This window comes from Megalobrama amblycephala, linkage group LG17 (genome assembly GCF_018812025.1).
Source record: "Megalobrama amblycephala isolate DHTTF-2021 linkage group LG17, ASM1881202v1, whole genome shotgun sequence".
NCBI lineage: Eukaryota > Metazoa > Chordata > Actinopteri > Cypriniformes > Xenocyprididae > Megalobrama > Megalobrama amblycephala.
The window spans coordinates 38343149-38360962 of NC_063060.1; the positions used below are offsets into that span (position 1 = coordinate 38343149).

Below are 17814 nucleotides of genomic sequence, written 5' to 3' on the forward strand. Positions count from 1 at the left end.
TGTGGAAACTGTGGTACTTTTTTTTTTTTTTTTTTCAGGATTCTTTTAAAGTTTAAAAGAACAGAATTTATTTGAAATAGAAATATTGATTACTTTATTTTAAAGTGGCGTAGTTACATTGTAATTACTCAAATAAGTACTGAGTACTATTAATTAACTACATGTGCTTACGACAGAGTTATAGTTAGGTTTAGAGTTAGTTACTTGTAATTATGCATAATTTACTGTTATTACTATAGGAAGTACATGTAGTAATGTGTAACTACAGCACTGTAAAATAGTGTTACCGAAATATTTTATAACAATAAAAGCATCTTTACTGTCACTTTTGATCAATTTAATGCACTCTTGCTAAATTAAAGTTTTCATTTCTTAAAAAAAAACAACAACTTTTGAACAGTAGTGTAGATCTCAATGAAATATACTTTAGTTCTTACTCATGGTCATCTTGATGCAGGAATGGATCCTCCCAGAGACATGACTGTGCTGTACGTCACTGAGGAATCTGTAACCATATCATGGATTCAGCCACTCGCACCCTTTGATTACTACAAAATGTCTTACCAATCACCAAAAGGTAATTTCTCCACAGTATATTTAAATCATGTTGAACAAATTAGACAAATAATCCAGCATTACTGTTTGTAATCAACAGGTAGGATGGACAATGTGGTGATTGACAATGATGTCACCAACTACACCCTAACCAGCCTCCACCCAGCAACAGAGTACGAAATCAAGCTGAACGCAGTGAGAGGAAGCCAAGAGAGCAAGGTCATCACCACTACTGTCTTCACAGGTATTTCTGTTCTCAGTCAATTACTCGGAGACTAATCACATACTGCTGCACATTCTCCAGACTAGTATTCTAATTTACCTTACGAGAAGTCTTTTGGTATTTCGTGAAGGATGTGCTCTCATAGCCTCGTTCGTCACAGGACTTTGATTTGATAGAAATGTGGATGACAGTCTGAGGAATGATGCACATCATTTACCATGTGATGAGTACCATCTCTCACCCTGTGCGTTCCGCCCGTCCTCTGGGAGGCTGCCAGCCATCTCGCAGAAGTGAAATGAAATTTTACTAATGGAATCAGTGATCACTAGGGATGCTCACCTGCCTTCGTACTAGAACAGCACCACACGGCGGTGACAGGCAGCTAGTACTATGATTGGATTGTGTCTCGTTCACTAATTAAATCTCTCTCACCGTAAATTTCCATCAGATGTGCAGAAATGTGATCTTTACCCTGCTGATTAAAACTCTTGATCATTCTAATGAGAATTATTCTTTTCTAATTTTATATATATATATATATATATATATATATATATATATATATATATATATATATATATATATCTCACAAACACATACTACCATTCTACGGAAGAGGATTAGGGCCATCTCATAAAACCATCTTGAGATTAAAGTTGTTACATTTCGAGAAAAAACTCGTTAAATTTCGAGAAAAAAGTCTAAATAAAATGTTGAGAATAAACTTGTTAAATTACGAGAAAAAAGTCGTTAAATTTCGAGAAAAAGGTCGAGATAAAATGTTGAGAATAAAGTCATTAAATTACGAGAAAAAAGTCGTTAAATTACGAGAACAAATTCGTTAAATTATGAGAATAAACTCGTTAATGACTTTATTCTCAACATTTTATCTCGACTTTTTTCTCGTAATTTAACGACTTTTTTCTCATAATTTAATGAGTTTATTCTCAACATTTTATCTCAACTTTTTTCTCATAATTTAACGACTTTTTTCTCGTAATTTAATGAGTTTATTCTCAACGTTTTATCTAGTTTTTTTTTCTCGAAATATAACGAGTTTTTTCTCATAATTAAACGAGTTTATTCTCAACATTTTATCTCAACTTTTTTCTTGAAATTTAATGATTTTTTTCTCGTAATTTAACGAGTTTATTCTCAACATTTCATCTCGATTTTTTTTTCTAGAAATTTAACAAGTTTTTTCTCATAATTAAACAAGTTTATTCTCAACATTTTATCTCGACTTTTTTCTTGAAATTTAATGATTTTTTTCTCGTAATTTAATGAGTTTATTCTAAACATTTCATCTCGATTTTTTTTCTAGAAATTTAACAAGTTTTTTCTCATAATTAAACGAGTTTATTCTCAACATTTTATCTCGACTTTTTTCTTGAAATTTAATGATTTTTTTCTCGTAATTTAACGAGTTTATTCTCAACATTTTATCTCGACTTTTTTCTCTAAATTTAACGAGTTTTTTTCTCATAATTTAATGAGTTTATTCTCAACATTTTATCTCGACTTTTTTCTTGAAATTTAAAGAGTTTTTTCTCATAATTTAATGAGTTTATTCTCAACATTTTATCTCGACTTTTATCTTTAGTTTTTTCTCGAAATTTAACAACTTTAATCTCGAGATGGTTTTATTTTTTTATTATTGCTTGGCCCTAATCCTCTTCCGTACCATTCAAAAGTAAAAGTATGATTTTTTTAAAAAGAAATTAATACTTTTACTCATAAAGGATGCATTAAATGTATCAAAAGTGACAGTATAGACAAAATTTTTAATGTTACAAAATATTTCTATTTCAAATAATCCTGAAAAAAATAATACATTATTACGTTTTCTTCAAAAATATTAATCAGCACAGCCGTTTTCAAAAATATATTTTTGATAATATTAATACGAAATGTTTCTTTAGCAGCAAATCAACATATTAGTTGATTAACTTTGCCATAACAGGAATAAATTACATTATAAAATATATTAAAATAATAGTTTTTTACTGTATTTTTGATCAAATAAATGCAGCCTTGGTGAGCATAAGAGACTTTAAAAAATCTTGCCGACCACACACTTTTGAATGATAATGTGTTGAATAATAATAATTATCTATGTAGTTTACTTTGTGTGTGTGTGTGTGTGTATATATATATATATAAAATATATGTAGTATTTATAATTATATATGTGTAGTGTGTGTATATATAATATAGAAAATAAATAAATATAATTAATAAAATAATTATAATTATATATACATATATAATTATATATAAACAGTCAAACCAAAAATTATTCAGACATTTCTTATATTTCTGATATATTTTTACTAGTGGGTGCAGGACACTATAGTTCATTTATGTGAGGATAGCAAAATAAAGTAAACTGACATATAATACCCAAAAATACTTCATACAGTGGACTACCAGTAAAATTGATAAACATTTGGAACCAAAAATTATTCAGACACCATGTTCTGAGAAAGTGTTATCTGACATAATATTTAACTTTGCATCTCAATAGACAAATCTCCTGGAATGGTCTTTGTTCCAGCTGTGCATTATATCACTGAAACGAATTAATTAGTCTATGTCTCAAGCCTAGGAAGTTAACCAATTAGTCATATCATTTGATGTAGTACAATAGAACAAACAGATGCTGGCCTTTGCTTAAAGACTGCTGACTTGCCTAATAACTAGGTAGGATGTGTTTGCCTATACATCAAAACACACCTATACTCCCCATTGCAACTTAAATCCTGACAGAATTGTTCAAAGCTAATAAAAATATGGCAGGCAAACAATCTCAAGCTTCCCGTGTTGACAAATCTCGCCAATGCTGTAACAATGCAAAGTGACAAGCGGCTCTTCCTTTAAAAAATGCATCTTTCGGAAACAGCTTATTATTAATGGGATATAGAAAACAGTCTGGCTTATTTCAGCTGTTATGTAAAGAGTGACAAGTGGGGTTGATAAAACATGATGGATCTGGTTCACGGATATGTTCTGGTTCACAGCTCTGCCTAATGACCTGCTGGGGATCATCAAGTTCACGTTCATTGCGTAAGGGAAAACTGATATTCTTCTCATAGTCTGTCAGTGCAGGGCATGTCAAGACATGCTAAAGCAGAGAGATGGGAAGGTGCGATGGGGATTTTGCCTCTGAACTGCTGTCAGGCAATGGAGATCAGCTTCTCTGGAAGGGTGTGAGAGGGACCACAACTACTTGGAACAGAGTCAACAGTGTCTAATGGGAGGGTCAGCTCTCTACAGCTGTACAAGTGATATGGCTATTGCAAGAGAGGCTGGCAGAACAAAAATGCACATGGGACAGGATGGGAAGATGGTAATGTGCGATTACAGTCCACTGACCTCATCTAAGAGGACGTACGCCACAGTGCAAATAGGAGAGTGAGATTTTGCCTGTCTGAAAAAAGAAAGGCCATCTGTGAAAGTCACAGCATGGATAGACGATTACAGAGAACAACATTTCTCATTACTCATTTGTATGGAAATGCTATTGAGAATGAGCTCTGCACACATTTGACTGTCTAATTTCCCCCTCGATGTCGGCTAATTAAGGAAATTGTGATCTTCTCCAGCCAGATAATCACAACAAATTAGTTCCAAGCTGCTGAGGTGCTCTAATTTTAAATTGCCGCTGAATATCGTTTGCACGGGGGGGAAAAAAGGTGAAGATGAGACTGCTGCCAATTACCTTAGCTGAGCTTATCTCAGACTGTCTGTCTGTAACCTGCACATAATCCTCTGTTCCACACAGCTATGGACATGCCTATGGAGCTCACCGCATTGAATGTCACACCTCAGGGGGCTCTGCTGCGTTGGAACCCCCCTGTTTCCAGTGTTGATAACTACGTGCTCACCCTCACCCGTAACCAAGGTATGTGGAGGCCGTTCTTTCATCAGCATCATTTGCTCTTTAAATCACATCCCAAAAGCAGTAGCCATAAACACTAAATGAAATGTAACTTCTCATGGACAAAGATATGCTGCTTTGCCATTTCAGGTCTGCAGGCGGCAGAGGAAGGGAAAAAAAAAAAAAAACTGCACATATGCAAATGGATCTCACTAAATGACAATAATAAAATGCAATTAACCATATAATCATGTGTAGTTAGGATAGCTAAATAGATTTGCTTATCAACTTTTAAAAGGGGAGAAGAAAAAGCTTCTCATGTCTTTTGTTTTTTGACATCAGCTTCATGTACTATCAAACTCTACCATATTTTGCATCTGCAACTTGGTAGAAGCTAGCCAAATTAGGTAGATGCCAACATGGACAGGTTGCTTGACATCCTTAAAAATCATCAGCAAATCTATTCTAGGTAAAATAAATAAATAAATAAAATTAAAACACAACCCAGATTATGTTAAATATGGTCTCACCTACATCGAGGATAAACATGGTTTGTGCTGACGACAGTATATGTAGAAACCAAAATTGTCATTCATGTTAATAATTTTGTATATTGGTGGGCCAATGCAGTTCATAGTCATATTAATAAATTCAGTTATTGTAATTTTGGGTATTTTTGTGTGATAAAACTGCCTCATATGTGTAATGTTTATTTAAATGTCAATTCAGTTAATATATGAATTTGAATTATAATATATTTAATAATTTTAATGTAAAGGGACAGTTCACCCAAAAATAAAAAAAATTCTTCATCTTCATTTACTCACCCTCAATTTGTTCCAAACCTAAACACAAAAGAAGATATTTTGAAGAATGTTGGTAATCGATGGCTACTCTCAACTGTTTGATTACAAACTTTTTTCAAAAAAATTTCTTTGGATGACAAAATTTTCATTTTTGGGTGAACTACCCCTTTAAAAAAATAAGTCTTTGCAAACAAAACCCTGGCAGTTCTTCACCTGCATCTGCACTAATGGATCTTATCTTTCCAGTTACGGCAGACACCTTCTTAGTGGAGGGTAGCAAGCAGGAGTACCAGCTGAGTCAGCTCATTCCCAGCACCACCTACTCAGTGGCCCTCTATGCCACCAAAGGTCCTCTCACCAGTGGCACTGTCATTGCCAACTTTGTCACACGTAAGTGCTCCATCTCTGTGCCATGTGTTCTAATTACAGACTAGAGGAGGTCGAGACCTCCTAGTTCCAGGCCTAACGGCCTTTAACCCAGTTGCTCTGGTAGGTAGAGCTAAGGTAAAGTAGAAGAGTCCAAACAAAAGAGAATGAGTATCTTCTTTTATCGCATCATTGGCCATGTGCCTACAACAAACTTGAGACATTCAAACTGACCCATCAGATATTGGTTAAAAATAACACTGGAGGACATGGCACAATACCTTAGAGTGCAGTGTTCTGCTGTACTGTATATACTACCGTTTAACATTTTGTGGTCTAAAAGATGTTTTCTAGAGCTGTCGATTTAAAGGTGATAGAGAGGATTTTTTCGTCGACAGAGAATCCAAAGACTGTTAGTGAGTTTTTGAAATGAGCGCATGCGTAAGAACAGCCCCCCTCCTTCACAGCTCATTTCAAAGGAACGCCTCCCAAAACTCGTGCATGAGTATTGGGACACGAGTGTTTACCACCGGCATTCGCTGTATCGTGTTAGTGGATTCATTATGTCGGACTCACCGCAGGTAACTCATAATCTGCAGTTGTTACTCCTGTCTCCTGACAAAAACATTGCATGCGGCGTCTGTGGAGTGAGGAAAGTTACTGGAGCGCGCAGCCGCGCTCGTCTCTCACAAGGAACGTCACGGCAGTGATTGACAAGCCAGAGGGCCAATCGTTTACACGATAATCACGTAAACGATTGGCTGATGTTTTTAAGGCCCTACCTCGTGCATAGATGATGTATATTACTATTATTACTTTCAGTGCACCTAATAAATAGTCTTTTATCAGTTAGTAAAGACAGTTTCAAGTAATATTGCAAAAATGTATAAAACAAAACATCCTCTGTAGCACCTTTAACACGTTAACTAGATTAATTAATTACGGTAAAAATTAACAGGTTAAAATTATTAACGCATTTAACACACTTGCCCTGCCCCAGACCTACATAGGTTATCTGACATTTCATACAGTTAATTGATGAGAAAAAATATGATGCAGGGAAACAACTCAATGCGTGATGTAGCCTATAGAATGCAGTTAGAATGTCCCTAAAATTCAAGATATGGGGGCAAAGATGCCCCGCTTGAGTTTTTTCTCATATTTACATCATATAATATAGTGAAGCTATATCACATGAGTAACTAGCGCAATATCACACGAGTGCTATTTTTGTCAAGTGCAAATGCGATGCTGATTTTATACAACAGTTCAATAAATAAGAAGTTATTTAATATTATATTTAATATTATAATATTGTGTTATTTTAGAGACAGTATTGTCTGTTTTGCTTAATTTTACCAACAAAAATATAAAGACAAAGCATAACTGTTTGTATCTGAGCAACACACAGTGGCGTTTTATTTCTGAATCTGTGAATCGAGTGAACAAATGATTCAATAGACCATTCATAAAGAGAAACATTTACTTCACTCCTAAATAAATTAGCCGTTTGAAAGAATCAAATGAATGAATGAATCATTAAGACATTTACTGCCAACAAATGGCAGTTTTAGTTTCTTAGTAAGAGTATAATTTAACATTAAAGGTAAAGTTCACCCAAAAATGAAAATTCAGTCATCATTTACTCAACCTAATGGTCCAAACGTTTGTGTAATACATTTTATGCTGAATCAAGTAAAATATTTCTTTCTGAAGCTACTTTTGTAATGTCTATTTGATGCTTTACACAATAATGACTTTAAATTATCTCTTGGGGGTCTTTTTACAGTCAGATTTGATGTGCGATTAATTTCCGATTAATTCGATTAATGAATCACCACATCATGTAATTAATTAGATTTAAAAAAATTAATCGCTTGACAGCCCTAATTTTTTCTGAAGGAAATGAATACTTTTATTCAGCAAGGACACATTAAATTTATTAAAGACATTTATAATGTTACAAAAAAAATTATATTTCAATTAAGTGCTGTTTATCAAATGTGTATCACTGTTTCCACAAAAATATTAAGTAGCACATCTGTTTTCAACATTGATAATAATATAAAATGTTTCTTGAACACCAAATCATCATATTAGAATGATGTCTGAAGTAGGGCTGGGCGATATATCGCATGCAATTGTCACGCGCATTTCGTCAGTAAAGCCGGTTCCCTGATTACCGCTAAATCGCCATCACCTGCTTTCAAATGAAGCGGCATTTAATAGACAGAGCCGTAGACCACTGAAAAGCCACGCAATATCACGTTCATTATCGCAGATGAATCGCCTTCGATATTGAACGTGATATTGCGTGGCTTTTCAGTGGTCTACGGCTCTGTCTATTAAATGCCGCTTCATTTGAAAGCAGGTGATGGCGATTTAGCAGTAATCAGGGAACCGGCTTTACTGACGAAATGCGCGTGACAATTGCATGCGATATATCGCCCAGCCCTAGTCTGAAGGATCATATGACACTGAAGATTGAGGTAAATTCAGCTTTGCCATCACATGGTTAAATTACATTTTAAAATATATTTTAATTAAAAAAAAACAGCAGTTATTTTAAATTCTTATAATATTTCACAATTTTTCTGTATTTGATCAAGCCTTGGTGTGCAGATGTATTTTAAAAAAATGTTAACTAAATGTTAATTTTACCGACCCCAAACTTTTGAACGGTAGTGTTGCTTATAGCGCTATTATGCACAGACTGAGAGGAGTAACTAGTTTTGTACCAGTTTAGTAGCCAAAACCTTTCCAGATTAACTGTAGCATTCATATTAATGTAATATTTATTTACATCACTGTAAATAAACTCAGCATCTTAAATATAATTTGGAATGGAGTGACAAGACTTTATAACTATCAAGTCATAGAATTTTTTACTTTAGTGCCATGCTTTTCAATCCTGCTGCTGATGGCCCACATTTTAGGTGTCTCAGTAACCTGATGTACCCTTACAATGTCTTCAGGTCATGAAGCACTGTACTAATGAGCTGATGAGTTGACATCCGAATTGTGCTGAGATGAGCAGGATTGAGAAACACTGGTTTAGTGGCAGTTAAAGTCGCTGATTTAATTTCAGTATTATCTACAGCTTGTTATACACCGTCCCAGTACTCTAATTTGATTGGACAACCAGCATCCCAGGAGTGCTGATATTTAACCTATGGTTACGCGTTACCTGCCGTCCAACCACAGCTGCGAAGACATTCATTAAAGCAGCACTCGTGCTTAAATATCCAACAGACAGCTGGAAGATGAAGCACTTCTCTAACTATACTATCATCCTCTTCTAGATGTGAAGCAGAAACAAGGCCGTTATTTTGGGGTTATTTTTGTAGTTTGTGTAACAAAATACTGATGTCAGCAAAGCTCCAGTTCCCATGTGAAAACAGAGAGGAGATCAGCATCACTACCCATCTTTCCTCACAGTGAGGTTGTTCGCGGAGAGAGGCGAGCTGTCTTTCCCACACAGAAGACTGAACTAGAACAAGCAGCGGTTTCATTTCAAGCTGCTTTATTCTGCATTGAAACTTTCAGCTCATCTATTAAATGGGGTGGTTAGGGCCGGGCCACTTTCAGATGCATTAGACCTCAACTTTAATCAAGCGGCCCTCCCAGAATACTTCATTAGTTTGGATTGTTTGGAGGAAATTAATTTGCACATAAAAGTGTCACAGGCCATTGGCTTTGCAACCCCAGTGCCAGCTCAGTGACGTGCAGAATCTTGACACATAATCGCTTGATGAGGTTTGTTGTGTTCATTTGCCTCCAAACTTTTTTTTTTTCCAGCTACTTAATGACAGTTTAATTCGGAAACAGTTCTGCTCTAATAACAGTGGATTTAGATCCTGCCATGCTCTGATAAAAATGTAACAATGTTTTATTGGCTGCAATGCCTGAAAAAAACATAGCTGAAATTACCATCCTGCGGTGTTTAAGAATCTGCCCGCTCCCACCCTGAGGGAGGTGAAGCGTCATAGATGCATCATTTTGCCATTTATGAGGAGGCTAATGGAAGCTTAAGGGGATAATTAAGATGACAACAACTATCAAATTTCATGCTCATTTCAGGATTAGTGCTGTCTGTCATTTTGATTTAGATTACAGTTCTAAATTCATTGTTAAAGAGATTAAGGTGAGGACAGGAATATGAATGTGTTTCTCAGATACACACGCAAGCATCTCTCTCCATTCATCCCTGATTGAATTTCAATCTTGATAGGTGCACTTTGTGCATTTGCCTGCTCAGTCAATTTAAAGTAATGGGAAATCAAGAGCAGAATGGTTAGCCGAGTCTGTTAAGACAACTAGAAATGTAAATTTATATCTATGCAAATGTTTGGGTTGGTAAAATTCTTTTTTTGAAAGAAGTCTCTTACGCCGTGTGTCCACTAAAGCGTTTTTAGCCAACTGAAAGGCCAGTCATTCTGCTGAAAACACCTAACTGTGGGCGCATTATAGCACTTCGGCAGCACAGCGGGGTTTTTTTTTTTCTTCTTTTTTCAGTTGAGAGGCTTTGCTTGCTGTGTATCATATTCGCAAAAGTGTTAAGGCTGATTTATACTTCTCCGTTGGACCTACGCCGTAGCATCTTTGCAGTAGGCTATGCATCAGTTTTCATTTATACTTCTGCGTCGTTGTCCGCGTCGAAGTGCAATTGCACATGCAGACCACTAGTAGGCAGTGTCCATGGGCATGTTGATGGTGTAATCCACAGTATCAAGTAAAAAAGCTTAAGAAGAAGCAGCTTGTTGTGTACGTTGTCAGTACGTTGTAGACAGGAGTTTTGTTGCAGCTTGAGTTGTTAAATATCTTTGTTTTCACTGTAGTTACAAACCTGATTCCAAAAAAGTTGGGACACTGTACAAATTGTGAATAAAAAAGGAATGCAATAATTTACAAATCTCATAAACTTATATTTTATTCACAATAGAATATAGATAATATATCAAATGTTGAAAATGAGACATTTTGAAATGTCATGCCAAATATTGGATCATTTGGATTTCATGAGAGCTACACATTTCAAAAAAGTTGGGACAGGTAGCCATAAGAGGCCAGAAAAGTTAAATGTACATATAAGGAACAGCTGGAGGACCAATTTGCAACTTATTAGGTTTCAATTGGCAACATGATTGGGTATAGAAAGAGCCTCTCAGAGTGGCAGTGTCTCTCAGAAGTCAAGATGGGCAGAGGATCACCAATTCCCCCAATGCTGCAGCGAAAAATAGTGGAGCAATATCAGAAAGGAGTTTCTCAGATAAAAATTGCAAAGAGTTTGAAGTTATCATCATCTGCAGTGCATAATATCATCCAAAGATTCAGAGAATCTGGAACAATCTCTGTGCGTAAGGGTCAAGGCCGGAAAACCATACTGGATGCATGTGATCTTCGGGCCCTTAGACGGCACTGCATCACATACAGGAATGCTACTGTAATGGAAATCACAACATGGGCTCAGGAATACTTCCAGAAAACAGTGTCAGTGAACACAATCCACCGTGCCATTCGCCGTTGCCGGCTAAAACTCTATAGGTCAAAAAAGAAGCCATATCTAAATCGTTGACTATTCAGGGTCACCCCTATTGAAAACAATTGGAAAAATATGCTAGCTGTTTTGGAAACCACTTTACACACGGCCTAAAGCTGCATTCATTGGATCAAAAATACAGTAAAAACAGTAATATTGTGAAATACATTTTTACCATTTAAAATAGCTTTTTGTTTTTTTGTTGTTGTTTTTTTCAATTGTAATTTTTACCTGTAATTTTAAGCAGACATTACTTCAGTCCTCAGTGTCACATGATCCTTCAATAAACATTCTAATATGCTGATATGGTACTCAAGAAGCATTTCTTATTATCAATGTTAAAAACAGGATTTTTGGTGAATAGAAAGCATTGGTCACATTACAGAGTAGTCTCTACTGTCACTTTTGATCAATTTATTGCATACGTGAACTGTGTATATGAGATATTGACCTTATTTACAAATGCAGAATTGAATTTTCAATAACCATCCCTCTACTAACATGGTGACAGAAACGTAACACTGCAAGTAAAATTAAAAAAAAAATAATAATAATAAAAAAAATCATATTGTTGAATTTGTCATATTTTACTATATAATCAGCCACCAAGAAAAAAAAATGCACAAAAAACAGCTCAATAGGTATATACACACAATATATGATATTTGATATATATAAAACTGGCTCTCACTGCATTTATATGTTTGTGTGTATAACCAGAATTACTTTTGATATATTTAAATATTATGTTCTGATATGACTTTCCACGCCTCTAAGATAGTTCCTTATTAAAATGTTGTCTCGTCTGCAAGTGCAACAAATCATTTCCTATCTAGGACATTTCATACTTTTAGTTCCAGAGAATGAGAGGTAGGATGGGAGAAGGAGAGCTGTATTTTTTTTAACACACTGAAGAAGAAAAAACATTAATACATCAATTTTCCTGCACATAGACAGCAGATGGCTTTTGAAGACATGCAAAAGAAGCATCAGCATTTGTAGTATGAAAGAAAAGTGTGTGTGTCTACGTGTTCGGCTTGTGTGCTGGTGCTCTGCTGGAGGGAGAGTGGCATATTGACTGATAAGAGATCACATTGAGAGACAGGACGCCAGTGAACACACACTAATTGTCTTCCCTCTGAAGTGGATCTGTCAGTGTGCCTGAAACATATACTACACACACAGCCATGTGATTTATTTTGTCCTCAGGCAAGAGAGCGGTTTACATGCCTCCAGCGGGTGTGCTGACACAGCTCCAAACATACACACTGATACACAGACAAAACGTCAGATAGTGAAAAATCAGCTGAATGTCAGGAGGGGGATGGTCTTTTTTAACATGCTCTGTTAGGGTAGCTTGTCGGTTTAAAGCAAGCAAGTCTAAAATACCTGTAGAAAACTATTCATTAGCATTCATCTCGGTAGCATTTGCTTGGCATTAGACCTCTGTGAAATCTGCTGCCTTTGCTCATGATTTCTGAAGCTAGGTTGTTTTGAGCCAATCACTGCTACCATAAATGCCATGTGACTAGGGAGCTGCAGGAAAATGATGACAAATTAAACACACACACACACATACACACACAGACACAACCCTCCAAAACAAATGGAGGACTTGCAAATTTAATGTTGCTTGTAAAATTTGTCAGAATACATTCATATTTTTGAATGCAGTTTGGGGTAGGTAAGGATTTGAACAAAAATAATCATTCAGCAATGACACATTAAGGGCTCATTCACACAGAACGTGTTTTTGATTGAAAAATGCAAGACGCAGGCAGTGGGATGCACTGTAAACCCGAATAAGTTGGGCTAACTCAAAACATTTGAGGTTACATCAAATTTTTCAAATTTACATCAACATTAAAGGTCCCGTTTTTCGTGGTTTTTTGAAGCTTTGATTGTGTTTATAGTCTGCAATATAACATGCGTTCATGTTTCGCGTGTAAAAAAAAAACTGTATTTTTCACATAATTTACTTATCTGTATACCGCTGTTTCCACTGTCATAAAAACGGGCTGATGACTTCCTTGTTCTATGAAGTCCCTCCTTCAGAAATACGTAACGAGTTCTGATTGTGCCAGCGGTTCCTGTGTTGTGATTCGACAGCAGCTTAGCGAACCTTGCCCGGAAAGGTCACGCCTCTTACCATAACGTGGAGATGCATGCGCTCAGTGTTATTGTAAACATGTCTTTAATTTTACCCTATCAATTTGAGCCGGAATCAGACCCGGTGATTGGACTGCGGGATGAAAATAACAGTGTTTCGACGACATGGCGACAAACACACTCTACAAACGCAACTCGTGCGTATTCCTGTGGGCGGAGGTTAGTCAAAAAACTGTTTTAGTGACGTCATTAAAGAAGGAAGTAGAGGGATGTAGTCCAAACTGGCCGTTCGATGTAGGCGACTTCTGTTAAATAAAATATCTTGCTTGGCATTGAACTTTGAGCTTTAAAATTTTACATATTTTATTTATACTCTAACAACAACATTACACACTAACTAAAGTTTGAAACATGGGGTCACGAAGAACGGGACCTTTAATCGGTTACATCAAATTTTTTTTAAAGTAAGCAGAACTATCAAGTTTTGAGTTTGTAGTACTCATGCATGTTAATTGCTCCTAACTTGAAGTACTGAGTTAGCTAACTCATACATTTTGATAGCAATTAACATAAAATATTTAATTAACTTTTATTTTGAGTTCTTGCAAATCAAATGAGTTCTTTACTTCACTGTAAACCCTAAGAAAATACAAAATGCAAATTTGCTAACATGTTAACAATAGCATGGTATATAGCTCTTACTGAATGAGTACAGCAACTTAAAACATGTAACTTACCTGCTCTCATACCAAGCCGCACACGCTACTTGTCACCATGATGGTAACTCTCCAAAAACCCACATTAACAGAAACTCTTCCAAATTAGCATAACAAAACATTAATAACTACTAAATCTCCCTTACCATTAATCTCGCACAAAAAACATTATATAACACTTCATTTTAGCATTTACTCTCCCTTTCGAGTGTCATGGGCAAAGCATGCTGGGAAATAGAAACCCCAGTCCAGTTTCAGTTAAACATAAGTTAGTCTAAATGAAAAGAAATAAGTTCATACAACTCAAAACAATGAAAATGTTTAGTTTACTTAAAACATTTCAGTTCTGTGAACTCAAAAGCAAAAGAAAGTTCTAAATACTCATAGCAGTTAATTTAACTGAACTAATTTGTTCAATTTAAGTTTGTCCTACTCAAAGTCATTAAGTATTTTGAGCATTAGGGTTTACAGTGGGGGGAAAAAGGTCTCAAGATGTGTTTTTTGAAAAGTTGAACTTTGACACAGCATGAACACTGTGTCATGCTTGAGATGCTGCAAAAGACACAACATGTTAGCGCAATGGTCGTACACGTCCATCTAGCATGATTACATAGAAAAACAATGGAAAAGTAGCGCATTGGAATGGAAAAACACATTCTGCACTGTAAAACCGAACAGTGAAATTAATTAAATGAGTTTTTCACTCAAATAATAATGAAAGTTCATTGTACTTAATAGAAAAAAGTTGCATGAACTCAAAATTTCATTGTAGTAAGCTGAACTTGATATGATTGAGTTGAGCTGCAGCAGATTTCTAATTCCCAGCATGCTTTGCATCAGACCATATAAATAACTGTTGAAATTAAGTGTCATTTTGTGTGTTTTTGCACAAGATTAACATATGGAGATATAAGTTAATGTTTATGTTGTGTTATGTTGGGATTCAGGGGGGTTCTGTTATGTTAGTTTTGTAGGGTTACCACTGTGGTGAAGAGTAGAGCCTGTGGTTAGGTTAAGGATGAGCTGCAAAACATTTAAGACCACATATGTTGTTTGATTACATATATGCAAGTAAATAATGACAGTCTCTCTGATAGTTATAATAGCATGTGTTATTTGCTATGTAACAATTAACCAAGATCTGAATGTGATGTTTATGTAAATTAACTGTATGTAATTAACATTATGATGAGTTGGGCAAGGAATGCTGGTGACGGGATTGTTAGTGAGAGACACCTGTGCACCACACTGGCCTTGATCCGCTTCCATGGCTCTCAGCCCCGCCCCACTTGTCACAAAAATTTTAAGTTCTACCAACTTTTAAAAAATGAGTTAGTTTACTTAAATGTTTTGAGGTAATACGTTTCCTCAAATGTTTTGAGTATTCTGAACTTATGGGGTTTTACATTGTGTGTGAGCAGCCCCTAGACAGATCAAAAGTGACAAAAAAGAAATGTATAATGTTACAAAGGATATTTTGTATTCTTATACAAAATTCATCTTTATATTCGTCAAAAAAACCTGAAAAAAACATATATCATGGTTTCCACACAAATATTAAGCAGAACATCTGTTTTCAACATTGATGATAATAAGAAATGTTTCTTGAGCAGCAAATCAGCATATTAGAATGATTTTTGAAGGATCATGTGACACTGAAGACTGGATTAATGATGCTGAAAATGGTGGAACACATGGAAAACTGATGTTTGTCATATTTGATTATATGCATAGTCAACCACTAGAAAAACAGCTCAATAAACAAAACAGCTTAAAAAAAAAAAAATTGATCTGTGCCGTCCAAACATAAACAAGTAAATATTATCTGACCAAAAAACTCAACATTTACTGTAAACCGTAAGTTAATAGGATTTTACAATTTATGTGTCCAGTAGATATCTATACAGTCATTTTTCTCAGAAAGTAAAGTCTGATGTAGTGTAATGTTGCTTGTCAAATCTGGTATGAGACTTTCCTCTAACAGATGTGTTTTGTCTATAAATTGCTTTGACTCTTTGATCTTTGTTTAAACAGCCATGGATGCGCCCCAGAACCTGACAGCCAGTGAGATTAACCATCGAAGCGCCCTCATATCCTGGCAACCGCCCATCGCAGACATCGATAACTACATGCTGACCTACAAAGCAGCGGACGGCAGTCGAAAGGCAAGCATAATGTGGATTTTACATTGAGTGACAAATACAGATATAAAGTAATGCAATTGTAACATATAGTTAGAAAACGAAAATAGGAAATAAAAATGCATGAATTATTGTGTGAACATTTTATGGGTGGTTTTGATATTTTGCTGTTCACATTTCTGTTCTCATTGCTTTTCAGATTTGAACTTTAGTTGATGTACAGCCTGATTTATACTCTAAAAAATGATGAGTTAAAAACAACCAAAGTTGGGTTGAAAAGGGGCAAATCCAGCAATTATGTTGTTTTAACCCAGCAGTTGGGTTAAATGTTTGCCCAAAATGCTGGGCAGCTTTATTTAACTCAACTGTTGTTTAAAAAATACTGTATTGCTTGCTGATAATGAACCTAAATTATGTTGGAAATTAATGTTTATTAATATGTTTAATTAACATTTATTAAACAATAAACATTGATTAAATTGCTTATTAATAAATGTTTACATTGGATTATTATTGTTGCCTCTAGTGGGTTCATTTTAAGACAGCCATATAGTCATTTTTAAAAAATCGTTGGGTTAAATAGAACTGCCCAGCATGTTGGGTAAATATTTAACCCAACCACTGGGTTTGTCCATTTTCAACCCAACTTTTAACCCAGCATTCTTTAGAGTGTATAAAAACTTCATACTTAACAAACTACATCCAACAGAGATCAACCATCTAATCCAATAGATCTTTTTAATTCAGAAAAGCTCAGTTTTTTTATTCTTATTCATATTAATTAAATCATTTCACAAAGTCATTTCAAAGTCTATTAAAGACTTCCCTGAAACAATTTCTCTGAAATTATACAGTAAATACAGTATCTGTTTCAAATAATTGCATTACTTTAAATGCATGATCACTGTCCTATAATTTTTTTAGCCTGACTGGAAAATGCAATTTATGAAAATGAGGTTGTGGATTATAATCTTTAGATTTATGTTGTTGTACACAGACACACACGATCAATGCAACAGAACACTCTGACCTAGTAGCCAACCGTTAGTGTTTGTATCCGTCCAGCGGGTGTCAGTGGTGCACAGATGATATAATCCCTGCTGGAGCATCTTACACATAAAAGCGTTCTCTTTCCATCAGAGCCGGGTTGGCATATAATCCTGAGAGTTTTGATAATAACAGACAATATGGGAATTGCCAAAAAATAATAATGCAGTGTCAACATCCACTATGTGTTGCCTCAGCCTGTATTTCAGATTCAGGATTGTGAAGGAATCAAAATGAGAACATATAAACGGAGCCAAACAGCAGCTTCCCTAATACAATTACCTGCTCAATATCCTCTGCATACTGAGCAAGCTTGATGCAACTTCATTAAATCACCGCTGTGCTGCATAATTCACATTACACATTGATCAAAAGGAGTGACTTTTCCTTGAAAAGGATGAATATGGAATCAAATGTGCCAAAGGCTGTGTC

The 17814-nt window shown here is 35.3% G+C and overlaps 1 protein-coding gene and 1 long non-coding RNA gene across 4 annotated transcripts in view; one reads left to right on the plus strand and one right to left on the minus strand.

Annotated features, from left to right (window-relative positions):
- Window positions 1–17814, plus strand: part of tnr (tenascin R (restrictin, janusin)) — a 248174-nt gene that overhangs the window by 218571 nt on the left and 11789 nt on the right. For all 3 annotated transcript variants that reach the window (XM_048163014.1, XM_048163016.1, XM_048163015.1), the window contains 5 exons: window positions 458–577; window positions 656–799; window positions 4563–4682; window positions 5711–5854; window positions 16229–16359. In XM_048163014.1, the coding sequence (XP_048018971.1) occupies window positions 458–577; window positions 656–799; window positions 4563–4682; window positions 5711–5854; window positions 16229–16359 (659 nt within the window). The remainder of the gene's footprint in view (window positions 1–457; window positions 578–655; window positions 800–4562; window positions 4683–5710; window positions 5855–16228; window positions 16360–17814) is intronic.
- LOC125250443 overlaps window positions 1–17814 on the minus strand; it is a 41141-nt gene that overhangs the window by 1267 nt on the left and 22060 nt on the right. The window contains exon 3 of the long non-coding RNA XR_007180799.1: window positions 438–505. This is a non-coding gene — a long non-coding RNA (uncharacterized LOC125250443). The remainder of the gene's footprint in view (window positions 1–437; window positions 506–17814) is intronic.